Here is a 27,023-nt window from a genome sequence, read left to right as displayed (position 1 = left end):
AAGACTTTTTTCTCACAGAAAAAATGTCAGAAGCATAAGGCTTCAAAATTCTTCAGAATGATCAAAATAGCCAAATAGGGTACAGGCAGATGATACAGATGAACCTATTTAGCATATCCCTGTGACTGAAGAGGGATGGTCATACCCCTTCTCTGTTCCAGACACTTCCCTGGTTTTGGCTGAGCACATGGTACTAAGCTGGCTTAGTTCACCATGTCAGAAACTTAAATTCTAAATTAGTTTTTTGCTAGATTGTTGGTTCAGACATCTCAAAGTAACTTCAACTGAGCAGCTGAAGATGCACAGGGTTAGGGGAGGAGGTGGGCAAGCTGAGAGGGAGGTGTAAGGTGGTGCTTCTCCATAATTTGGAGGCAAAGCCACATCAAGCATCCTTAGGACATGGGCTTTTATACCTAGATATTTAAATACCGTGGGGTTTTGTCTTCTAAGAAGTCATAATCAGCTTACCACCAGCAATATTTGGAAAAGCGAAATAATTTTCTTAAAGCTAAATACAGACCCAACATGCTGTAAGCAAACTGTAATGATGCAACTGAGGGCACAGCAGAAAGCTACTGAGCTGTTTCAATGTAGCCAGGGAAATGCTGCAGTAAAAAATTAGTTCTATTGACGTCACCACATCAACAATCACAATTGATCAAGCAGTTTGGTGTAGGGTGCTTAGTCTCCAACAAAGGAAACCTTGTTTGTGAAAAGAGGAGTATGTAGAAATGAAAACATTGCTTGCCAATGGAGGCTGAGAACTGAAAAATTGATCATCTGTACTGGCTTTAATTTTCGCTATTTCTCATTTTGAAAGCATTCCCATATAATTTTTGTAGTACCTTCAGCCGTTCCTGCAAAACTAAAAGTGATTTTTATTGATGAAAATTAGTTTTAAAAGTGAGGCTAGTTGTACTCATTAAGGCTGAGTTCTTTTGCCTAAGAGATGTTTTGTTATTTCTTTGGATAGTGGCATCTGCTTTCTCTCCTGGTTGTTACATAAGAAATTATGTTGCACTGTATAAATAAAAATGTTGCAAAATTAGTGATACATCTAGAGTAGGGAACTGAAAATGGTAACCTAGAGAAGACTGAAAACAAAGGTCTACTCCATCCCTTTAACCTGCATTAGCTTGACTAATGAGATGAGTTTGATTCCTTAAGGTTTTCTGTGAAGTTGGGAAAGATCAAAAGGGTCCTTGACATAACTTTTAGAACAAATTTTTACGGTAATGGTTTATACACTGAAAAGGGACTCACTAGCTGGTTTCATTAGCATTTTCCAATTATCAGACTTAAATATGAGTTCTCTGTGTATTTCTGCAGGTTTCAAAGACATTGAACAAGCACATAACCCATGTGGTCTTCAAAGATGGACGTTTGACTACATGGAAGAAAGCACAGAAGATGGGTGTAAAAATAGTTTCTGTACTCTGGGTGGAAATGTGAGTATTCATGGCTATAATGAATGTGGCCTATTTCAGAGATGTGTTCTAGTTTTTTTAATTGAAAAACTTAAATACAGAAACCATTTTATTAATGTACATGAAATAGGGATAAATCTATGAGTAAATGATAACTTTTCTATGACATTATTCCTATTATAAAGCATGTGACTTTTACAGAAAGGTAAAATGTGAACTCTTAAAAAAATGAATATAGTGAAGTAGCTTCATAGTATATTGTTAACAGTGTTATACTTCTGTGCTCTCAGATGGCATGTATAGACAGTGAAGGCCATATTTACGTTGAATAGAATTCTTCCATTTTCATGTGTAAAAGCACATTTCATCAAAGGCATTGTAACATTTCTGTACTTAAATCCTGTAAACAGACTATATCCTAGCAAGAAAGAAAAAGATCCGTATGTATTCTGATTTTTAAGATACTTGGCAAGTTCAGAACAAAACTGCATGAAGATTCTTTTCTACCATATGGGAAAAGTTAAATTTAATTAGAAGAAAAAATTAAAGAAAAATTTCATCTCTGCAGCCAGTCCTTTGGAATTTGCTAGTCCATAGCTGCTTCTCTGAATTTAAAAGGGTTTGTGAGGCATAAGATTTCAGATGAAGGGTAAAAACACAGTTTATGAATATCCATGTGTTAAACACTCCAATTGATAAGTCAGTGTGATGATGGAAATTAGAATATAAATCAAGTAAAGCGGGCCTTGCCTATACTAATTGTCATATACATGGAGAGGTAGTAGTATAGGTGCAAACATTTTGGGCTTGTTTGTTTTTAAAAAAGTGGAGCACAAGGAGAGAGGGCAAATCTGAATTCTACGGGCACATAAATGTAGGTCAGTACAGACTAGAAACTTGTGAAGTCCATTAGCCAAAAAAGAAATTCATTCAGATCTGCAGAAGGATTTTTAATTTTTTTAAGTATGTCAGATATAGAAGTTACAACCACAATGCAACCAGCTTTAACACCAACGAAGAAATACCTTAAAAATTCTTAAAAATTAGGGCGATGCAAAATTTTACTTATGTGAACATATCTTTCAAGGACCTGGTGTCACACATTCAAGTTGAATATGTGACAGTGATGATGATTTCAATACTGTTGAAAAATTAAATATGCTCTTCAGGTGGCTAAGTGTATAAATACAGAATTTGAAATCTTAGTTACATGAACTATGAACTATTGAGGATTTGGATGAGCTGTAATAAAAAGGATCTCAGAATTGTCTAGGTGAGTACCATCAGCAATGGAAGAATGAGAATGCCTTACAGGAGAGAGTCTAGGACATGTCATACAGAACTACTCGTTCTGTGATAGCAGTTCCACCAGAAGAGTCTCCTCTGCACTTCTGGAAGGCATTGAGTGAATGAACACTGTAGAAAGCTGAAGCACAGAAACAGCTGCACTTGTGGTACTGTAGGGGACAGGATGGAACTTCGAAATCCAGGTGTAGAAGCCTCAAGAAACTAACTTTGGCTGGATAACAGCAACAAAGGATAAGATAGGAGAAAGCAACTAGAGGGAAAACTTAGGCTGTTTGGTAGGAAAGAGAAGGCTAATATCTTCTTGGTATACTTTTAAGTTTTCCTGTTATAATTTTCTGAGCAAAGCAAGGTCTTGGTACATGGTTTAGAAGATGAAGTTTGTTGGGTCTGGGATAATCATCTAAAATAGATCTATTTTATGGCAGAGGAAGACCCAAGCTGTGAATTGATTGAACTTCTCTATAATCTTTTTCTTCTGCCCTTTAGTTTACAGTAAATGCCTAAAGGTACAGAAGAACATACAGCTTACATTGGTGTATACTGTAAGCAGAATTCGTGAGAATATAATATCCTTGGGTAAAACTTGTGTAAGAGATAGTTATTAATATTCTTACTGTTCATGTGGTTATTCAAATGAGGCACAGGCAGTAGAAAATTAAAATTAGTCTCTGCTAGTATACATACTAATTTTTGGTTTTTGTAATGAGGGAACCAGAGAGCCTGACTATATTACATGTCCGGTACATCCATGTCTCAGACACTGGTAGGCAGAAGACAGTCTGTTGAGCCCTGGAACAATGTAAATAGGAAGGACTGAATAATACGGACCTGTATAATTGTGGTCTTGTGTGAATGGAAGCTTAGTTTGAACCTGATAAGCAAATGTGTAAGCAAATCATGCAGAGTTGATGAATTGAAGTTTTAGCACTGCTAAAAAGATGGCTTGATTAACCAGCTGCTTCCTCCAGTAGCAAGTGGAACATTCTCAAAATGGTCAGAAAAGCTGTGAAATGTTATCTCAACAAGGTAATAGTACATGTCAACTTTGTGGTGTAGACTGGGAATTGATGACTCCTGTAGGAGTGCAATGCAAAACCAAGTATGTTAGTTACTACTTTGTCTTAATCGGTTTGTGGATTGCTGTCCAAACTATGTCAGAGAACCCTTTCGTAAGTATGTCTACAGTACAAGGGTTCATACTGCAACACCAAACCCAAGAAGTTCTATGACAATGCTTACATTTAAAAAGGAGTCTACTTAAAATGGAAGAAGTTCTGTTAAGAAGCTAAGGCTGAAGGGAATAAAATTCTTGCTGGTGTCAAGAAGACTATTTAAAACAATCCTCTTTAGCATATCAGAAAGGTGATTGATTGTTGCACTTTGGTACTTACAGTAAGCATTTTCATAGCGTTGTTACCTCAGCAATAGTCAAAAATCAAATCAAATAGGACATAAAACTTCATATAGTGGATTGGCAGCATTTTATCATGTTTATATTTGGAATGTTACCAGAGGATGGCAATGAACTTGACTGAAGTTATAAAGTAGTTTTCTTGCAAGATGTGATTGAAGAGACAAGAATGCTTCAGTCTGGAATAGGAGTGGAGGAGGGAGACTACTGTGAACACAAAGAATTGTGTAGAGAGGCTGAGTAGGAAATTAATGTATATTTTCTAGTAGAAAAGATGGAAAGCATTACATCAGTACATCTGTGCAGATTCAGAAAAAAAAGTAAATGATGGGTTTTAATAACACAGGGTTAGTCTGTAGAACTCCTTGTTGCAGAACAGAGTGAGCAAAGATTTACATGGGTTTAAAAAATTGCTGAAGCAATTAAACTCTTCATTTTATCAAAACCCAAATATAGTTGTATCTAGCCATCTGACAACCAGAAATCTGTGGAACAGGGTAAACTGGGAATGTTTGGCTTTGATTTTATGTTCTTACATACATTTGGGATGATATTCGAGGATGCTGCAGGATGCTGCGGTATATGGTATTTTATCTGGATGCTACTTTTTGTGTTTGAGCTCTGAAAATACCATACAAGGAAGCAAGTAATATACAATTAGTCCAGCATTTCCTGATTCTTTTGCTTTGTGGACAATACTCTCACATTTAACTGCTAGTGAACCCCTACTTCCAACCTGTTAGACTTGTACCCCAGTGTTGCCTTCCCCTGAGCAGTGCTTGAGCCTCTCAGAGGAATATGCCCTATGAGCTGAAAAGTGCTGTAATACTTAGATTTGTCCATAAAAACCTGAAACATTTGAAGGATTTGTGCAGTATTCAGTGATCATTGCCTTGCTGAATTCTTACAGATTTCTAGTGCTCTCTCCAATACTTTGCCTCTAACTTTTATTGGAAGCTTCTGCTCTATAGCATGAGCATCTATTTGTGCCTAAACTTATGCAGTTCTACAGTTTAGAAAGTAATTTGAGAATACAATTCTTTAAGATGAAAATTGAAAATCGGAAAAATTTATAACTGCAGAGTAAAGTTATTTAAAATTTTAAAATTATTGCTTTTGAGGGGGTTTTTTTTTGGGGGGGGGTTGTTTCTTTTAGTGTTTGTTTTTTTAGGAAGGATAGATATGTCTAACTTTAAAAATAGTAAACAAAAGTCCTGGACTTGCTATCATGTAAAATAATTTGAAGTGTAATGCAAAATGAGTGACAGCTTTGGGATTACGGAGAAAAAATTTTTTACTGCTTCTTCAACAAATACTTCAGTGAGTAGCCAAAAAAAAATCAAAACCCAGGAACAAAAAGAACTTCATATAAAATGGAATAGCTACAATCTGCCCAAATTAGGAACGCTTAATACTTCCACATCAAATGCATAATTTTGAAGCTCTACCTGTGTTTTCTTAGCAGGCTAATTCATTCTACAAGTTATATAAATCGTTTACATTCAGATTTGTCTGCAAAGTAAAAGATTCATAGATTTAATGCCAGAAGTTTCTTCTTCAGTGAAGTTTAGCTGCACTGAATCAATGAAATCTCTGAATTTATGTAACTTTTCATGTAGCCTACATATGTGTTGATTATTTTGCAACATTTAGTAACAGTCGCTGAAGTCCAGGGGTAAATCTCTCTCTTTGATGCTCCTGAGAGCTCTAAATTCAGTGAGTTTGACAAATACCTGCAGTGGTTTGTCCATTCCAACCCAAGTAAGGATGAGGCCATAGCTGTTCCATCACTAGGTGTCACCAGAGCCATGCAAGTGGCTGCTGTGAGCACAATCCAGCAGCTTGGAAAAGTGTGGAAAATAACATCAGTGGGAATCTTGGCCTTCCAGAACGACAATTTGGAGGGCAAATGGCATAAAAATTTGGATCACGTATTTGGCGTGAGGGTGAGGGTGAGGGAGGGGGTAACATTATTGTACCTACCTTAAAGTTATACACTTAGGAGGGGTTGGTGTTTCATTATTGCAGGGCTTAGACAGCTGTTCTTGCAGTAAAGGTTCTCATTCGTCAAACAAAACCAAGGGAATAAAAAGCCAACCAACCTTCTCTAATTTACTGTACAGGTGTAGAGAAACTGGAGTCCATGTTGATGAATCCCTATTTCCTGCAGTAGACACTAATGAAGGACTTCTACTACCAGTCAGAAAAGTATGTCTGTGCATTTTTTTTAAAATAGGCCTAGAATAAAAAACTTTTAAGTTTGAAATTTTCTTTTTGACCTCAAGCATTTGAATTGTCTTAAGAACATTCTGTAAACTCTACCTGTCCATCTGAGTAAGAGTTTAAAGGTATTTTATTGCTGTGATCATATCCTATCTGAAGAGAGCATACTACAAATCAAGTTTTTGTATTAGTGATTAAAATAATTAAGATTTAAATTCAAATTATATAATGATGACTAATCAAAAAACATGACTACTATGTGGCTTATGTTTTACAGACTTGCAACAAAAGCTAGTATTTAAAAAAACTACCTTTAAATCTTTAACTTTGCTGCAAGCAAAAACAAGGTTAGATTCTTTCTTATTTAATATTAAAGTTTACTTTGCAAAATGCTAATTTCTACAATTACCTACGTCTCTCAAGGAGATGATAAGCAGCAGAAATGCCAATAATAAATACTGTGACTAAATGGTAGGCTAAATAGGTGGTGTCATTATTTTGGCAATTTTATACATATAATTAAGAGTTTTGTCTGTCTCGTAGCACAAATGTATGCAGCCAAAAGACTATGTTGAAAAAACTCCAGAAAATAATATAAAGCTTCAGAGAAGACTGAACAAAATGGCTAAAGAATTAACTCTACAAAAGACAGCGGTTATTGCTGGTAAGAGCTATTTTTTACTAAGATTCAAGTATCTGAAGTTTTTTTTAAAGCTCTTAATGGGGTTTTGGTGTTTGTTGGTTGGGGTTTTTTTTGAGTTTTTTGCATCTTGCCATAAGAAATGAAGTTGATGTGATTTTTAGAGTTCTTTGCAGTTCTGTTAAGGCATCTGTAATAATCTTAGATCTAAGAAAACTATTCCTTTTTCCCAAGTTTTTTTTAATAAAAAGAAACTTCATCTCAAGCTGTTATATAAATACCAATTTCTTTGTGTAGAAACAGATGTACCCGTTTTATTATTTGAAGACAATGGTTCACTTATATACAGCCCTGTTAATAAGATAAAAGATCAATGCAATACAATGGAAAGAAGAATAAATGATATGAAGGAAAAAAGAGAGAATCTTTCTCCTACTGGTAAGAAGTTGAATTTTACTTATTTATGAATATGCACAAATGGCTGCTGGTTTTATTGCTGATTTTTTCATGCACTTTTCATGCTCTCACCTTTGCATTGATTGCATGTGTGGAACACAGTGGTTGCAAAATAATTTTTCAATCACTAGACTGCTCAAGAGGACTAATGTTTAGCTAGACTTTTTAGCCATGATATCACTTCTTGATATCTGTTGATATCTTGATATCTGATAAACTGTACAGTGAGACTCTAAACCTTATTTTCTGTTAAATTTTAATGTGGATGCTGTACATGACAAAGATTGTAATGTTAGTACTCCCACATGAACAGTTTAAAAAGAAGCCCAAAACTGATGAGATATCTATCCAGATATCTTGAAGAGCAAGACTTAAAAAAGAAATTAATTTGAATAACCTAATTAAATAAATCTAGTTGATTTTAAAATGCATAGTCTAATGAATTAAATCTAGATTGCAGTTTTCAGATTTTTTTTAGTGCTTGCATTACCTTACTGAGAAAATATTAGGTTTTGCCAGTTACTACAAAAAAATGTTGAATGTGGAATATCTTTTGGTGGGGCAGAATCTGTAGTATTTGAAGTTTGAAGGCGTGCATGTCAGCTAGACTGTCAATTTCTAATTTCAAGAATAGTTGTGAAAGTAAGGAAATAGTAAGACATGGACGAAAAATTAAATTTCAGTATATTTTTTAGTGAGGCTTGTATTTATTTTCTCTCCAAATTTTTAGGTAAACCTTCAAACATTAAAAGCATTTTTGCTATATCAAGGCATGACTGCCAATTGCAAGATTTCACAGATTCTTTAGTAAAATGCCTTAACAGGCCTTAGAAATACCAGTAATAATTTCTAAATTGTTTGACATTATTCTTTAGTTTCAGAAAAATGTGCTACTAAGTTACCTAAAAAAACTGCTTGCAAATATCTAATGGCTTTTTTATATTCCTAGGTTCACAAATGACTCAAACACTTCCAAGTAGGTCAGCAGGAGACAGCCCACTTTCTACTTCTATCTTAACTAATTCAGAAGATGTACTGCTACCCGGTAACTAACTCAGTATATTACAGAAATTAAAAATAGTGCATGACCTTTATATCTTACTTTGGAAAGTACATGTACTGAAATGAGAACTGTATCTATTGTATCTTTTATGTTTAAAGTTGAATTATCTTAGTTTTTCCTTACTAAAGAAAGTATGTTGTACTAAGAAGTCATTAAAAATGAAGCATCAGGTATACCACTGGGTAAATGCTCTGCCTTACTGCTGTATTGCTTGCCCCGCTTCTTCCTCTCTACTCATACCATTCCCTATTAACAACTTTTTCTTCTGCATGGTATCAATATTCTCTGCTCTTAACAGTGATCGTATGTAGAGCACAGAATGCACATTAAAGGGTGTGATGTGGGAAGCTTAAAAGAGTTTCGAAACAGGGTAACATCTCAAAGAACTGAAATGTCTTCCAAATATACGGTTGGAAAACTTGAATTTGAAAGTTAGCCTAATGTGTAGTCAAGTTTGAAGAAATAACAAGTGAAAATAAATTGGCTTTTAAATGTTTTATGGTTTGAGATGGATTAAAATAGTTTTGTACCAAGGTAAGAACCTCATAAAATTATTCTCGTAAAATTAGGGGTTTGTTCCTGTGTTTTGGTGTATTAGCAGGGTGTAAGAGAGAAGATTGTGAAGTCAGTTGGGCTACATCTTATTAGTAGGGAACATCTTAATAGGGGACATCTTAATAGTATTGATTATGTGCACAGTAGTTTTGTGCTTCAGACCTCATTTTCTCTGTCAGCTGCAGAGGCAAAAAGCTCAAGTCAGATGCTGACCCTGATCTCTAGAAAAGTGAGGAGAAAGGGAGTCTTTAGAATTTGTAATGAGGGCCGCTTAGAGCAGTTCACCTGCTCTCCATTCTCCCTCAACAGTAAGCTATATCCCATCCTAGTTTGAGGTGTTGTATTTTATCGACATCATACAGGAGTTCTGTCATGTTGGCTTACGTCAGAACACAGTGGGCATCTTGCAACAGCTTGTTATGTCTTTGTGCAATATTAGTGAGACGTGATAGTTGAATACTGGAAGTAACATAGCTGTGCCAGCAAACTCTTAGTTTGGTAGATTAGTTATGTGCTGATGAGGTAGTATATTCTGATTTGAGAGCTTTGCCTAGCATATGTCCCTTCAGCTTTGCAACTGCACAGTGTAATTTTATATTAAGAGCAGACCACCAATACCCATGACAGCAATCATCTCCAGTACTCTGTGAAAGTGGCCCCTGTGTTTGTGCCTAAGAGATATATGAGATTGGTTAATAACCAATTTAGAAATTTCAAGAAGCCAGGTTAATTTGAGGATTGAAGTTGACTTTGTCAGTTGTCAGTATGAGAGACTGATCATATTATGTGACATTTCTCTCTATATGTTTTATTTTTCTTAATATGATTAGCTACACCATATGTTTAAAATATTATCTATATTTAGTAAGCAAATAACATCAAGACTTCTAAAACCTACAGGAGAACTTACAGAAGGAGTATTGCTGTGATGTTGCACTCGTAATCTACTTACACAAAAACATCTGTTGCAATTGTTACTGTAGAGCAACAGGATTTTTAAAAATTTATGTCGATTAATCAGAAATACTAGCTTTTTTCAGAGGAATTTATTGTGAAGAGTTGTAAATTGGTTCTGTGTAACACCTAACGCAAATTGATTTCATAAGAATAGCTACAAGAAATAATTATTTATCCATGTTCTAATTTTTAATACATTGTATTAATGTGTGTGCTATAATAGTATGGTGGTGTATTTAATTCCATCTTAACTGCAAAATCTTCAAGGTAGTGCTAATGCTGTGGTAACAAAAATTATTATTGAGTTTCCACGGTTACTTACGATAACTTTATCAGCATATAATCTTGCTTTCTCTAAAAATGCAAGAGGAATAATGAGTTCCTCTGCTGCTTTATTACAAGAAAGCAGAATGGGACTTCTGGATGCTTATGACCAGGTAAGGAGATGCAATAGCTAAAACTGTTGTAGGTTCTTGTCAACATAGAATGTGCTTTGTTTCTAATCCAATTTCTGTTTAGGTTTTGTTAACTTGTCATATAATATCCAGAAAACTTACTAAATCTTTGTTTTTTTCAGTTCAGGAATTCCATATATGTTTCACTAAGAAATCGATCTTCTTTCTGTTTTGTTCAGTAGGTTTCTATTACCACTTTTTTTTCTGTTTTGCAGAAGATCAAATGGAAGACTGCTTGAACTCAAGTTACGATTATCTTCAGAGAACTGAAACTTTAAAGAGACGGAGAAAAGAGGTAGCAGAACATGCCTGTGATACTTGGACTGATACTCATGTATCCATGAGTGCATCAGTGAACTCTCCATCACATGGCAATGAGGAGAACTTAACACCAAAACGAGGTCCTAGAAGTTTAACAAAGAAACAGGTTATACAGCACATTTCAGATGACAGATTGGCTTTTGGAAAAGAATATTTGAAGTTTCCAAAGAAAAATCAGAAAAACAAGAAGAGAAAGCCTACTTCAATTGCAAATGAAAGTTCTCTTCTCAAGGACTTTGGTGATTGTACTCCTACCAAAAAAATAATCCAGTTAAATACTGTTCCTGCTTTGATTGACAGTCTCCCTAATTCATCTATGAGTAGCGAAGACTTAAATGCTTGTTCGCTGGATAAAAGCTTCTCTGTTGACAGAAATGATTGTGTTCTTGAAGGCAAGAGGAGGAAGAAACTACAAACATTACCAAGTTTGAAACTGGCTTTCTCAGAACTGGGTGCATCAGGTTCTATGGGGTTCTTGCAAGCAGTTACTACACGTAACAAGTCTTACTGTACGGAAGAGGCTTCTTATGAAGACTTCTTTTCATCATTTAATTCAAATGAAAATGAAGTGCAGATAAAAGTACCAAAGGAATCACAGAATCCTCCTGAAGTTTGTTGCAAAGACTCTTCTACAAGCATGGACCTACATGATGTGAGTTTCTGTGAGCCACATAACACTATTAAGAAAAGTAGAAAAATGTCTATTTCAGTGAATAATTTTCCAGCAGAGGAAAAAACCAAACCAGCTAAACATCCACGAAGCATACCATTAAATATATCAGGTGGTGAAAAAGATGACACTGGAGAAGCTCTACATGGTGATGATGTGAACAGGCTGACACAGCATGCTCCTGAAAAATCTTACAGCAGTGTAAATGACTGTGCTGATACTACTGGTAAGTTACTACATAGAGCTGGAAAATCAGAAGATATACTGCATTAGATATATTAATACAACTAAATTGCAAAATCAACTGCCATTCCAAAAGGAAAAATACTATAGAAATACACCAAAAGAAGGAAATACTGTGGTACTGACTTTTTTGCTGGGTAAAATAAATGAATGCATAGAATCCAAAAGAATGCCTGTTTGTTTTCCCATACCTTACAAACACAAAGTCATAAGAGATAAGGAAACTACTCACTATACACAACAAAAGCACAGTAATTTCATGACTATAAGGCGCACTCTTTTGACTAAAATTCTGATGGAAACCCGGAAGTGCACCTTATAATCTGGTGCTTCTTGTATATGGACAAAGTTCGGAAATTTGCCAACCCGGAAGTGTGAGCTGTGAGCCGCGGGGGGAGCCAGCAGGACTACGACTGGCAGGTGCAGGCAGGGCCGCAGCTGCCGGGTGCAGGTGGGGCTGTGGTGCCGTGGCCGCCGGGTGTAGGCAGGGCCGTGGCTGGCAGCCGTGCGGGGGGAGCCGGCAGCGGATCCTCGCCACAAAAAAAAAGCGCGCCTTATAGTCCGGTGCGCCTTATATATGGGCAGAAAGTTCAGAAATTTTCCAACACTCAGAAGTGCACCTTATAATCCGGTGCGCCTTATAGTCATGAAATTACTGTAATGTTGAACCTTCTTTTCTCCTAAGCTCCTAACTTTCTGTTGCTAGTCAAAATCTGTTTAAGAAACCAAGGTCTCATCATAGGTTCCTTGTTCAAACTATTTTCATTTCACATGTGAAAATTGTTACCAAAATTGCAGTTAAGCTCATAAAATCTCTGGTGGAAAAAAATATTTGAGTTAGCAGTTTCTAACTTGTGCGGTGATGAAGATGAAATAAGACCTGCAAGAGTTGTGATGTAAGCATCTTTTTAATCTATGATTTTTCTAATATGGAACTGATCTTAATTTTTAATTATTTTTTACTTTTTTATTTTTAAGCATTTCCAAGTTGGTTTAGCATGAAGTATTTTAATGTAAGTGTATACTAAAATATGGAATCTCAGGAACTTCCCTGGAAGATGCTCCTGACTTGCATTGGAATCATTTTCAGATTTTCATATCTTGAGCTTTGTCAAGCTTTACATGGGGTTGAATATTTGTAACTATAACTGTGTATTTTAGTAATTTATCTTCCCTAGAAATTCTGTAGTGGTGCATCATTTAATTATATAAAACTAATTATTAACTTAAAGGGCTCAACAAACTTGCTGTCAGACTTATGAAATCCAGTGGAAATGTTGAACCATGACTATGCCTATACATGTGAGTAATAAGCTGCTGAACTGTCACCTGCCATTTTGAGTTCATTACACCTGTATTTTAATATCTGGAGTGCATAATTACTTATAGAGTTTATAAAACAGTGGATGCAGGTGTATGTTATACAGGTATAAATGTAGACACATAAATGACAGCTTTTTGCTCCAAGTGATAGATGAGCCATAAAGTAGAGGTGTTATGTTGGGTCTTGTTCTCAGCAAGAATGAGTTGCTGGTAAGGAATGTAAAACTCAAGGACAACCTTGGCTGTAGTGACCATGAAATGTTGGAGTTCAAGCTTACTACCCTGCACTTCAGGAGAATGGACTTTGGCTTCACCAGGGATTTGCTTGGTAGAGTACCGTGAGAAGTGGTACCCAAGAGATGATATTCAAGGATTGTCTTCTCCAGACTGAACGATAATACTTCTCTACAAAGAGGAAATCGTGGAGGAATGCCAGGAGGCCTGCGTGGATGAACATGGAGCTCCTGGACAATCTTAAACGCAAACAGGTAGTTTTTGAAGAGCAGACGCAGGGAAAGGTATCCTGGGAGGAACACAGAGAAATTGAACAACCATGGATCTGATTAGAAAGGCTAAAGCACTAGCAGAAGTAAATCTGGCCAAGGATATGAAGGGTAACAGAAAAAAACCTTCTTTAGGTGCATCAGCAATAAAAGAAAGACTAGGGAAAATATGGGTCCTCTAAGGAATGGTGGAACTAGTTACCTACGATGTGGAGAAGGCTGGCATATTCACCATGGTTCTTTGCCCCAGTCTTCACCAGAAAGTACTTCAGCCACACCACCCGTGTTGCAGCAGGTGAAAGCAGGGACTGGGGGGCATAAAGAGCTGCCTGCTGTAGGAGAAATCCAGGTTTGAGATCTCTAGTTCTGGAGCCCCAAGCACAAGAAAGAAGTTGACCTGTTGGAATAAGCAGGCCGCAAAGATGATGAAAGCACTGGAGCACCTCTCCTATGAAGACAGGCTGAGAAAGTTGGGGGTGTTCAACCTGAAGAAGGCTCTGAAGACACCTAAGAGCAGCCTTCCAGTACCTAAAAGAGGCTTACAAGAAAACTGGAGAGACACTTTTCATGGAGGCATATAGTGATGGGGCAACAGTGAACAGTCTTAACATGAAAATGAGTAGGTTTAGGTTAGATATTAGGAAAAAATTCTTTACTCTGAATATGCTGAGGCACTGGAACAGGTAGCCCAGGGAAGCTGTGGATTCCTCATCCCTGGAAGTGTTCGAGGTGAGGTTGGAAGGAGCTCTGAGTAGCCTGGTCTATTGCAATGGGGTTGGAACTAGATGATCTTTAAGGTCCCTTCCAACCCAAATCATTCAATGATTGCATGTAATATATGAACCCACTGTATATGTTTTTTTGCCATGTGTCAATGTACTAGAAAATGATCCTTATCTTGTATAGTTCCTAATGTCAAAGAGTCTGGTTTTCATTCCAGTCATGGAAGCAAATAGGGAAGGAGAAAAAAATCAGAGTATTCTGAGCTGGAAGGAAGGGACCCACAAAGATCACCAAAGTCCAGCTCCTGGCCCTTCACAGGACAGCCCCAAGAATCACACCATGTGCCTGAGAGCGTTGTCCAAATGCTTCTTGAACTCCATCAGACTTATTTACTATTTTTAAACTTAGTTATTACTGTTAATTTTAGATTTAGTTATATAATTTAAATTCTAGCTACTAAATTATGATCACTGTTCTAGCATGTCACACTTTTCATGCTGAACAATGGATTTAAAATAATAGATTTTAGAGGATAAAAAAAGGGATAGGATTCAGCAAACATAAGTTATCCAATGTTTATACTTTTTATCCTTTTTGTTGGAAGTGTGTAAGTCTCAATTTGTGTTTGTACTGATTTTAATAGTATTTGTGTTATGTCATTGTTGGGCATTTTCCCAAGTATGGTATATTCAGCTTCATGCATCTTTTGTGTAGCCAAGTAGGGCCTCAAGTTTGACAACTTGAATGAACTCACTGAAAAATGGAAGGTATCAATAATGTAAGACAAGTTGTGTTTTCCCTAATAATGCAAGTTGTGTGGAAGAAAATTAAAATATTGTATTACACTTACTCCTATGATGGAATAATTGATTTTTTTATTAATTATGGGTAAAGCATTTCATTTTTTTAAATTAAATGTAAGTTGTTCCTTGTCCCTATTAGTAAATAAATAGTAAATTGAGAGTTTTTTCTGTATATTGTACATTATTTGAAAGCTGGTACCTCCAGTATATTTTTAAAAACTAATTAATTTTCTTCATTCGTCATATATATGGTTAGGAGTAATCAAATAACCGTGTTAAATGTTATATCTGTAAGTGTTTTAAAAATCAAACATTTTTCTTGTCCATTATTTTGTTGTGATTTTATGTCAGTGGCACTTTCACCCAGTATCTGTAACGACAAGAAGATTTGATAAACTTTCTTCCCATAGACTACTTGGAACATTTCGTTTTAAAGTAGAAGGGTAATATGCAGGCTAATCTGAAACCAAATTTTCAGGGCTTAGCACTTAAATGCATGCAAGCTTCAGGTTCCTTTGTAGGGCACATTCAAGGCTGCCCAGTTGTTCTGCTGAAATAAATACGGCTACTTATTTTCATCTTACTCCAGGTCATGTGACTCTTCCTCTGAAAGCTACAACAATAAATAATAATGGACAAGGAATGCAAGAGTATGCTCTCTTAAGCTTTTATCATGCTAAAATAATTTAGAAATTTGAACTCGGACTTAGCATTACTTCTAGTCTTAAAAATAAACTTAAGGCTTATCTGAATTTTATATATTTATGGTAATGTGGAAGGCAAATATTGTCTTAATTGACAAAAAGATTTAAACTAAGACTCATTGTACTGTAATCAATGTAGTTCAGTGTTAAGCTGGAAAATCTGGAATGTCATTCTGTTATTTGGTGCAAACCAAAACCACATTTTGTTTAATTAAGATTAATGAGTTTTACCTAAGGTTCTAGGTCCTATGGGGCTTAATGCTGCTAAAATACTGTTTATTTCTTTAAAAGCACTCATGTGAAAACTTCCTTAGATTTGATGTGCCTTTTGGTATTTTTCAGCTTTGGTAGAAGATAGGCTCACTAAATATATTTTATAATGTCTTCTATTGACATTTTATTATGTCTTTTAAAAAACAAATTGGGCATGAAGAAGCAAACTCTTTCTTCCTTGAGTCTTTGTTTTATTTATCTTCACCAAAAGTTAATTGTAACTAATTATTCAAACAAAAAAGGACAAGTATTTCTGAGTAGAGGAAAAGACTGACGATTTATTCGATGTAGTCAGATTTGCCAAAGCCTGATGGCATTTGTACTAGAGCACAGAAAAAAACTACATAAATTTTTATAAACCATTAGCAGGCTCTCTCTGAGGATCTGAGGAGGGGGCACACATGTTTTCAGAAGACTTGAAGAAATTATGTTCTGTATAATAAAAACTTGGTATTTGCTCATGCTTCAGTAATATCTACAATAGTAATAATAACACAAGGTATTAAATAGTCTGTGCATGTGTACCTGAAGGATTATTAATGATAACAAATTCAGACTTAATTCCTTCATAGTTGGGGTAAATACATCTATGGATAAGTACAAAATAGTAGATACAACATAGCTTAATTTAAGTGACATTTCATACAAATATTTTTAAAGTGGAGAGCTATACTACAGGAAAAAAATTATTAGATAGTCATGGTTTATTTGATCCAGCAGAACTAGCTCATTTTGCTTCATCATTGCTTTGCAATTCAATGGAAAAATCAAATGAAATTTTGAAGATAATATTCTGGTTCAAAACTTCTCATTGGTGTTAAAATTATCATGAATGAGTAGAAGTTCAAATTGCAAAGTAAAATCACTCTAATTTGTGACAGTGCTTCAGAGGGTTCAGCTGTTGATTTTGGTGCCAATCACTGGGCAGTGTTTTGGAAGAGCATTTTGGGGATCTAATGGACTACAGTGGCAGGAGTTACCTGCATATTTGAACTTGGTTTAGTGAGAACTAATACTAGGTGCAATTACTTCAAAAAGTTCTTTTAACTTTACAGTCCTCTAGGAAAAGCTACTAAAGATGAAAACTCATTATTTGTGCCTGAGTGAGTGCTTTAAAAAGAAGTACAGTAATTTCACAATTATAAGCAACACCATTTAGACTAAAGTTTGGGTCCGTACCCAGAAGTGCAGCTTGTAATCCGGAGCGGCTTATATATGAACAATGTTCTAAAAGTTGCCGCCCCAGAAGTGAGAGCCCGTGGCAGCCCCAAGCCAAGCTGGACCCCGACCGGCCCCGGCAGAGGTGGGACCAGCAGTGTGGGGGGGGGGCCCCTGGTGCAGACACGGCCGCCCAGCAGTGGGGGAGCCGCCCAGCAGAGCCGGGGCCAGCAGTGCGTGGAAGCCTAGTGGCACGGGGCCACCCGGCAGAGCCGGGCCAGGGCGAGCAAACGCAGCGGCGGCGGTGCAGGCAGCGGGCAGGGGCGAGTGAGCCTGGCGGCAGTGCCAGCTGGCCAGCCCCGAGCGACCCTGCCGAGCAGCAGCGCCGAGCTGGGCCACCCGGCCGAGTCCACCCAGCCCCGAACCAAGCCAGTAAACCCTGCGATCCCGTGATTCTGTTACTAATTGGCAACTTTGTGAAAGTTGCACATGGATCCTTGTTGCGAACGAAATTGCGGCTAATAATCCAGTGCGGCTTATATATGGAGGAAGAACGAAAAGTTGCTGACACCCCAGAAGTGGGGCTTATAATCAGGTGTGGCTTGTAATCGTGAAATTACTGTGATCAGGGAAAAACAGAAAATAGTGACGCTTGAGACCTATAGAATGGAAAAGCTGGAAGGTGCTTGAGAAATGCTGATAGACAGGAACGGAATAGCAAGGGATAGCCCTTATTAATGTAGTGCCTAAGACCTGTGAGTTGATAATCAGAGAAAAGGGTCATTATCTTCTTTTCCTGCTTTCCTGTAAATAGGAAGAACCCACAGGAGTGAACCCTGACTGGAAAGAAGTACAAGAATACAGGTTTTAAGACTTTAGGCCCAAGTGGAACAAGTGTTGTGGAGCATGAGCATTCAGGCCAAGAATAGTAAAAAGAATACCACACCACTTTTCACTGTTAACCCCCAACCCAAGCTGCCCCTCAAACAAACCCCAAAAAACCTGAAATAACCTAATGGAAATTAAGATTTCATTAACGTTAAATAACTTGGGTAAAGCAGTGGTGTACATGATTGCATTATATCCCATGCAGTCATGTAATTAGGTTTTTTAAGATTCGAAATACATCTTTAAAAGTTCTGATTTTTATGGAAAAAGGGGTAATTTTTTTTCTTTATTGTGTAGCAAGATAAATCTATTTCTACTTGCCATCAGTCTTCCTCAGTGATTGAAAATGATGGGCCTCAGTGCAATACTAAATAAAATTAACATAGCTATTAGTTATCTCTTTATTACATGACAATGTATACCTAAATATTGAACTTAAATTAACAACTGTACCTGAAAACCAGGTTTACAATTATTACACAAAAATTACTGCAATAAGTTTTGACTAGTTTGAATTTTATAATTTTTAAATGAGTAATCATAGTGGATTGTGATTTGATGTTCTGTCACCTCAAGGATTAAAAGTTTAAGTAGGTGACAGAGGAAAAACAAATGATTCTTACTTATATATGTATACTAAATAGGGATAGTACCCTTCAGTACTTTCTAAAACTAATCAAAGAAACTTAGCAATCAGAAGCTAAATTTAGGCCATTTTAATCACTAATTAAACTTTCTTTAACTAATCTTTGAAATGATAAATGAAAAAATGCTCTAAAATAGACTTTATTAAATGACATTTGGGAAAAATTCTCTCCCTAAATTTAGAGTAATTAAAGCTTAATTGTTTAAAAGATAGATCAACATTTTTCATCCTAGACAGGGAAGCTAATTTCTCAAATGATTCAGTTTATTATTTAGTTCTTAGGAAAGTCATCCTGACAGAGTTGAAGAATTAAATATGTATTAATTCATAAAATACATTATGAAAAATACTGCTTTTTGACAGAGTGCATTCTTACGGATGGTGCCTTTTCATATATAATAGATCTGATATGCCTTTATGTGCACAGAATCCTTGCCTGCTCGCAGTTTGCTAGATTTGCATGCAAAGTGTTTGAAAACAAGTTGCAGACCTTCATGTCATTTTAGATAACAGTATGTACCAAAAGCATTGATGTGTCAATAAGAAAAAGAAAATCTAGCCACTGAAACTTCATACCCAAATGTCTCTATGCGAAGAAATTGCACATTTTATAATAAATAGAAAGCAATTTAGCAGATTCTCTACTTGCAGTTAATATATGATTCTCCAAATATAGAAAATTGGGAGTTTTACAACTGATTTATTTATAAGAATAGATACTCAAAGATGAAGTTAGATGCTTGAGTGTCATTCCTTTTGCCTAAGTGAAATACAGTGAAAAAATAACTGGTGCAAATTATTAAGAAGCATCTTAAGGGTGCATAGTGCTGTGCAATGATAAAATAATAGGTTGCAGTTTCTTTTCATAAGATTCCATTTTTCATTTTAAGTTTCTAAATTTGGTTTCTAGGTGGTGAAAATGAAGTTTCAGAGTGTCGTATTACAGATGGCTCTTGCAAAATTTTTAACAAATGAAAGAATAAGTCCACTGGGGGCTTAAGGAAAGCCAGAAGACTCCGAAAGGTCAGTTTAACTGGACATTTGCTTTGTTGAGGTCTTTCATGGAGGATTGTTGAGTGCCTTTGTATGTACAAAAATTGAAATAAATTCTCTTTGCTGTATCAATTTTAAAACTTTCCTGAATCTTACTTTTATTGAAATACTTTTCTAATGGTCTTGGTGTATAGCCGTAAAACTGAGCTCCCTGGTAACTAGTGGTGGCTGAATCTATTCCAAGCTGACATCATAAATGAGGTTGGTAAGCCAGCTGAAAAAAGCTGAAAAGCCACTGTAGTTATCTGAAAAGATGCCTGCCCCTTTTGGAGGAGTTACTAAATGAAGCAGTTTTTAAATTTTGTTTTCTACTGGATCATTGCCAATGGGTGTTTCTGCAGAATAAAGATTTATGCAAGATTTTCTTTTAGGTTCTGATAAATTTCTTAATTTAGTATTTGATCTCAATTTGGCTGTAAAAAAAGTGAGAGAGGATTGAGTCAGCATTGAATCTTTTTTAAGTGTTTTTTCTTTTGTAAAAGTCTTCTAAGTAAATACAAGACTGATCAGGAAAATAAATACTAGTTCTTCTAAACAGTAAGTGGCAAGTCACAATTGAAATGAGTGCTGAGTTCTTTTGAGGGAGTCCTAAAGCAGTAAAGGATGTCTGCTGTTGTTAACTATTTGAAATAAGTTATGTGTTTCATTGGTAGGTACTGGTGGAGTTCCAAAGCAACTATCACAGATTTTGAAACTTTTTTATGTCAATGTTTTGTGCAGGTGCAATTACTAAATTGTTCAACATTTTAAACATCTTGAAGATGGGATGTTAATCTCCATAGACCAGTGATCTCTGGTTTCAAATGTTATTTGACTTGTCTGCATCTTACTGCTTTTTAATTTTTTTTTTAATATTTATTCCCTTTATTTTCCTAAATTTATTATGTGTAAAATTAATAACTAGAATGAATGAATCACTCACAAAACATGTCCTATGCATGTCTTAAATGCTTCTGCATTTAAGATAGTGTACTCTTTAGGCTAAAGTATCTCTCCTGAATAGTTTCATTTCCTGGCACAGAAATCTGACTAAAGGTGCTGTATGCAAATCCACAAAGGATGCTTGGAGATCCGTCAGGTTTGTTGGTACTGATTCCTTCTCCAGTGAAATTACTCAATAAGAATGTTATACATCATTGCTAATTTTGACTCATTTCTCTTAAGATCCTAACATAATGATTATATACTGAAGAGAAACAAAAAGTAGTATGAATATTTTTTTATTGTTCCCTTTTTCAGATATGACCTTTCAGTTAGAGGTATCTTTAAATGGTTCTACATGGTGTCTGCTTGCAAAGCAGGCTCTGTGAGGTGTTGAACAGTAGAAAACTAAGTAGGTGCTAAAGAAAATTCCTAATCAGTGTTTTGAGATGGCTTCTTTTATACACCCATTTCAGCTTGGTAATAATACTATTTCACTAAAATATCAATAAAATAGCAGTGCATAATTTCATTCATGTCATGAAAGCTTTTAAAAACTTATTTTAAGGGTTTTCATTGTCAACTTGACTATGCAGATTCAGATGGAGACAATTTTGGGGAAGGACAGGGATTTTACTAAAAAGTGAAGAAAAAAAACTTCACAAAAAGGTGCTATGTGATTAACCAGATTGTATGTCTGACAATGAGATTGTTGCACCAAAAAGTTTAAATTTAAATAGAATATTATTTAAAACAAAATCAGATTATGTAATTTTTTTAAAATAATTATGTTGCTAAACCTCTCTCATACCAATCAATATATGTTCTTGAAGCCTTATAAAGGCAACCAAACATTATACACCATTTTTATACTCTTTTCCAGTGGCTACGGCTTAAACATTGCAACTTTTTGCTAACTTTTGGCTATGTAAAAGTTAAGTTAGAAAATGCTAGTTAGTTTCCTTTGCCTAAAGAAGAAAGTGAGGGAGAAATGGTGCAGGTATTTTTAAAAATATTTTATTAAATCCTAGTATTATGATTTAATTTATTTAAATCTTAAAAGAAACTCTGTGCTAAAAATACAACTGCAAAAGAAATGCCATATCCTAGATGTATGAACATTTCCACAAATGTGGGTATGCGACTCTTCAGACAGATCATGTTGTTGGGAATCTGTTGTAAGTGTGATCTGTGAAATTCATTACTTTACTTCCCAAAATAAGAGACAGCTATGTAAATTGCAGCAATCTTTTTTATAGGAAAAAAAAAGTTTTAAATCTAATGCTTCCTTAAAAATATTTCAGATGCTTGCTGAATGTAATTCCCAGATAATTAGTGTACTTTAGTTGCAACTCATTCACTGTGGTGTATGTTACAGTAAACATTACAATTCTCACTCATTCAGTACAGTGAATATATGTCAGGTGACCTTTGAAGTTCACTATGTGATGGTAAGTATTTGAAAAACCATGGAAAAATATCTTTAGGAAACCTGACTAGGTCTGAATGTGAACATTATTTACTTCTATGTTTTTTTCAATTTTTAATTTGTAGTTCCTTTAACAGAAATAAAGGCATAGGTTCTGTATGCTTTTGTTTTCTTCAAAACCTCATGCAAGTTGAGTTTCTTATATTTTGTTTTAGATGAAGTCAAAACTAAGAATGACTTTGTTCAGATATTTGTTTATCACAGTTTTAGATTAAAGTACTAATAGTTTCTTTATCTATACTCTTTATATAGGCATGTTTATTGTACTGTTAAAGTGGAAGATGTTATATATAAATATATATAAATATATAAATACATATAATATATAAATAAATACATAAGTATATAAGTATATAAATATATCTATATATATGTAGTATATATAGATATATAATATATGTAAAATTGTAGTGTCAACAACAAAAGCCATGAAGACAGAACATTGTATAATGGCAGCTACATGTGTGTTTGGGAAAGATAAGTAAGATTTTCAGGAATCTTTAGAAAATCTTCAGAAAAAAGATTTTTGGATTTAAAACAACATCACCACCACCCCAAAAACAGGATTTGTGGTGTGTTCAAAGGCAGTGCATACAGAAGAATTTATGAAATTGACTCTTAGTTTTGAGACAGAGTTGGTAAGGATAAACACTGTCAATTAATGCTTATGAATGTCAGCAGGTGGCTTCCCTGGTCTAGAAATCTAAGTTGATGATACTGGATTGCAGGGATAAAATAAACCCTTTATGCATTGTGATGTGTTTCTCAATTATTCCATGAAATTGGATACATAGTTCTTTGTTGTTTTGCATGGGGATGACAAAGTGAAATAGCTAAAATTCATCTTAAAGCCAAGAATATATTCAAACAGTACTGGTATGTATTTACAGTAGTGGTGAACTGTTTAGTGCTCATTACATTGCTTATTGTCACAAAAACATTTACATTTATCACGGTGCCTGTTGGCATGTCACAAATTAAATATTTTATACTTTTAAAAAATCAGACACTCATTATTATTAACCAGTTAACTGTCATTTCTATCCAAATAAATTTTTTTATAGTTTTCAAGGAATATGAGAGGTGATGGATGTCTTTTAAAGCATCTAAGACTCTCACATCAAGAGTCTCACATCACTATTGGAATAAATTGTAAAGCTAAAAAAACCCTTTAAAATACTGTTTTCTGAGTGAAAAGAAGAAACTCTTTAACCATGTGAGAAAACATTTAAGCATCATGATTAAAAATGTATTTTTACAAAGAAGACAGTATGGACTTAACTGAAATTCCTTCAGTTTTGTTATTAAACAGATTCATCTTGGCTCATATTTCTGTAGCTCTTGGATTTGGGTGAAGGTACATCAACACTGAACTTAAGATATTTTTTGAGAGAAGATTTTTACAAGCAATCTAAGTTCATGCTGTGGAACAAATAGTGTGAGCGCGCCATTGTTAGATCCTGTTATCACAATCCTTTTTAAAATTAGTTTATTCATGGCTAAACAAATTTTAATATCCTGAATAATCTGTAACTATAAAACATTAACCATCTTGCCAGACATTCAGGAAAGTAACTTTATGGCTATATTTTATATGTGCATTCATCGGCTTGTCTTAGATTGTATTGGTTTAGGGGACAACATCTTTTTATGTTTTCCTTCCGGTTTTGATTTGTAGTTGCTTTGAATAGGTACATATTTTAAATATTGGTACTTTAAATGTTATTGACTTCGAGACACAAATGAATAAGACAGTGAATTAGGCAAGGTGGAAGCATGCAAGCTCCATTACAGTTAACAAAGGAAAAAACTGGAACTACCTACCTTTATGGTTTGGGGGAAATGCTTGAGGTAATGGGGGTGGTCAGAAGATTGGAACTTGAAGGATGCGTATGAATCCCATGGTTTAGGACAGTTTTAAAAATATTTCTATATAGTTAATCCCATGACTATTTTCACTCAAACTTTGCAAGGCAATTCTGCTTCTGGACTTTCTCCAGCTAGTGAAACTTGTACGCCGCACTTCTCCCACATCAAGTGGAGGACTTAAAGACAGAAACCATAATACCCTTGGCATCTGCTGCTGTGCCTTACCTTGCATGCTTTGGGCCATATCCTAATGTCAGCAGCTTTGTTATCACCCCTTAGGGATGCTACCATTCCTGGCAGGATTATCTCCTGTGGAGATGAACCTAATGGGTTGATTTATGACCTTGGGTCCCTAGAAATCATTCTCTTTATGACAGGTTTCATATGAGCTATTTGGGACTACCTATTGAAGTGCTGTGGTCTATTTCTTAATTTTAAAAAAAGTGTCTTTTAAAATCAGTGCCTTTCTAGAGCAAAAGGCACATGCTTCTCTCAGCTCAAGCTGTTTCCTGTTGTTCCAGGGACACTTGCAGCTGGTGTTCACACTCTTGTGTGTGTTGCTTTTTGGAACACTGTAAATGTGCTGTGACAGTGAAATCTGAGATGGTTGACTGTAGCTTGTCATCTTAGCAGGCAGGATGGTTAAGATCGAGGTACTGAATTTGCCCAATTTTTAATATAAAATTGTCGCTAAATTTCTGTTTGCTCAACGAATTAACATACTGGTTATTTTTAGAACCTTCTTCTAAAAGAAGACATAGAGGCCTAAGGAAGTGGAGAGTTTTGAAAATTTTTTTTTTTTGTCTTCAAATAATTAAGGGATAAAAAACCCACTTCACTGTTATTTGTTTTTGAAGTACATCTATGTCATTCCATCATTTTAAATAAAAGTCTGTGGCACTCTTGGATTTAATGGTGGAAGGAAGGCTTAGGTGCAAAAAGCAAATACAGCTTTCTGGTCTGGCTTGGAGCATGAGGAGTACAGAAACACTGTGCAAGAAGTCAGATCATAGATTCCATGCTTGAAGCATATCTCATTGCTGAAGATATATATGTATGCTGTTCTTTTCCAGTTTTGAGATGCACTGTGTTCACAATCATCATGCCAGAAAAGCACAGAATCCGCTGGACTGCAGCTGACTTGGCAGAGAATAACTATAAATCTGAAACTGTTTTCTCTCTTGGAATTAGAAACTATTAGAGGAAAGACAACTGCTGCTTAGATCCTATTTTATTTTATTTTATTTCATTTCATTTCATTTCTTTTCTTTTCTTTTTTTTTTTTTTGCTTTTGGAAAAATGAACATCCTACATAAACCTATTGATATCTGGCATGACTCTATAGGCTGGAAATCCTTTTGTTAATGTGTCTCCTTTTTAAATTATAGTCTTGCAGTTCTTGAAAATTGTTGCAAATCAATCTGAATAAAAGACTTTGTAAACTCCTTTTCATCAGCATTTGATGTGTCTTCATTAAGGCTTTTTTTAATAATTTGACAAATAATCTCCATTCTTTTCTTCATTGAGATTACACATATGATAGATTATTGATGTTATCTTTGTATAATTAAATTATGAGCTTGCAAACAAGTCTGTGTGGAACAGAAATATAAATATGCAATCAGTCAAATTGGAAAAAAAATCTTGCAACACATTACATATGCACTACAAAAATCTTTTGTGTTTCAAATATTTGTCTGCAAGTATGATTTATTCATAATCCTTCAAGATACTAAAAAAATTTGGGCGGGTTTTTAAAAAATTATTATTCTACCCTTCCTAATATTGCTGTTGCACTTTAAAGTGTAAAGTAAATATTGTCCAGTTGTTTACTGTATGGTCTAGAAGGCTGTAAAACTTTAAGTCAGGTTGTTGATTGTCATCAATAAATGAGTTAAAATCTTGTCAGAAAAGTATCTTGTATTGTAATACAAAGTTAAAATAAATCCTTGCTTGAGTCTTTTAGGCTGCAAACATCCTCACCTCAAATCCCACTCGTTGTTGCATTATGGGCCATCTCCAGAAGACTTCAACAATCCAAATTAACCTCACACTGCTAACAATTTTGCAAACCCACCATATAACAGTTGGAGTGAAGCAATATGTTTTTTCCCCTCTTAAGATGGTTCCATACCTACAGCCTGCATAATGGAAATGGGTCTCTGTGCCTCTGTTCTTCTTCCCAGTGACCCATTGTGAGTCGACTTAATGAGCCACTGATGTCTCCAATGAGGTAGCTGAGGCAAACATTAATTTCTAATGAACCTTCCAGGAAGGGTGGAAACCATAATGACCAAAAATTGAAGGTCTTAAATACCAACCAATTCATTTCACTGAAGGTACTCTACTGTTGCCCACTAACCTTGTGGCTTCTTTTTTTTGTTTCAAAGTAAGACCATAGGGTATCACGCGTGAAGCTTTGTAAAGTGCTTTTAATTGGTCATAAGTCAGCTGTCTGGAGGCATTGTTCACTTCATTGGATCATTATGAAAGCATAATCAATTATTTTGTTTGAACAGATGAAACAGATTCATTCTATATCATACTTAATTTTTTGTTGGAATTATTTGTAGAAGGGTACAAATTAGTTTTCTTAATCTTGGTGAGGCTGGGGTTAGAGAAAAGAAGTTCAAATAGCCTAACATTTCAGCAGAAAAAGTTAACTGTGCATTACTTTTTCACAGATCATTTGGGAAGGTGAGTATACATTGGACATTATGTGATGCTTATGACAGAATTAATATGTCCCTTAGTGTTGTCTTTTAAATGTTTCTACTTGCCTGTACAAGTGTTCTCTGTAACATAGTGTTGCCCTGTGATAGTTCTGTTTCCTCTTTTTCTTGTCTTTCTTGTGACTTTTTTTGGAGTGAACAAGTACCCTTCCTTCACCTGAGCTGTCATCTTAGAATCTAATCGTGATAGAATCTAAACTATATAGTAG

The 27,023-nt window shown here is 35.3% G+C and overlaps 1 protein-coding gene across 4 annotated transcripts in view; it reads left to right on the top strand.

The window, feature by feature from the left end:
• The window catches only part of MCPH1 (microcephalin 1), a 145,197-nt gene that overhangs the window by 3,178 nt on the left and 114,996 nt on the right, over positions 1-27,023 (top strand). For 3 of the 4 annotated variants that reach the window (XM_033053920.1, XM_033053922.1, XM_033053923.2), the window contains exons 3-9: positions 1,330-1,448; positions 6,270-6,354; positions 6,913-7,033; positions 7,307-7,447; positions 8,415-8,510; positions 10,711-11,712; positions 19,661-19,773. In XM_033053920.1, the coding sequence (XP_032909811.1) occupies positions 1,330-1,448; positions 6,270-6,354; positions 6,913-7,033; positions 7,307-7,447; positions 8,415-8,510; positions 10,711-11,712; positions 19,661-19,725 (1,629 nt within the window). In that variant the 3' untranslated portion in view covers positions 19,726-19,773. Of the gene's footprint in view, positions 1-1,329; positions 1,449-6,269; positions 6,355-6,912; positions 7,034-7,306; positions 7,448-8,414; positions 8,511-10,710; positions 11,713-19,660; positions 19,774-25,155; positions 25,370-27,023 lie in introns of those variants that run through there. The other variant, XM_033053921.1, reaches the window with a different exon arrangement.

Source organism: Catharus ustulatus, chromosome 3, assembly GCF_009819885.2.
Source record: "Catharus ustulatus isolate bCatUst1 chromosome 3, bCatUst1.pri.v2, whole genome shotgun sequence".
Classification (NCBI taxonomy): domain Eukaryota; kingdom Metazoa; phylum Chordata; class Aves; order Passeriformes; family Turdidae; genus Catharus; species Catharus ustulatus.
The sequence above is the reverse complement of the archived record's forward strand: the minus strand, read 5'-3'. Positions and strand labels throughout refer to the sequence as shown.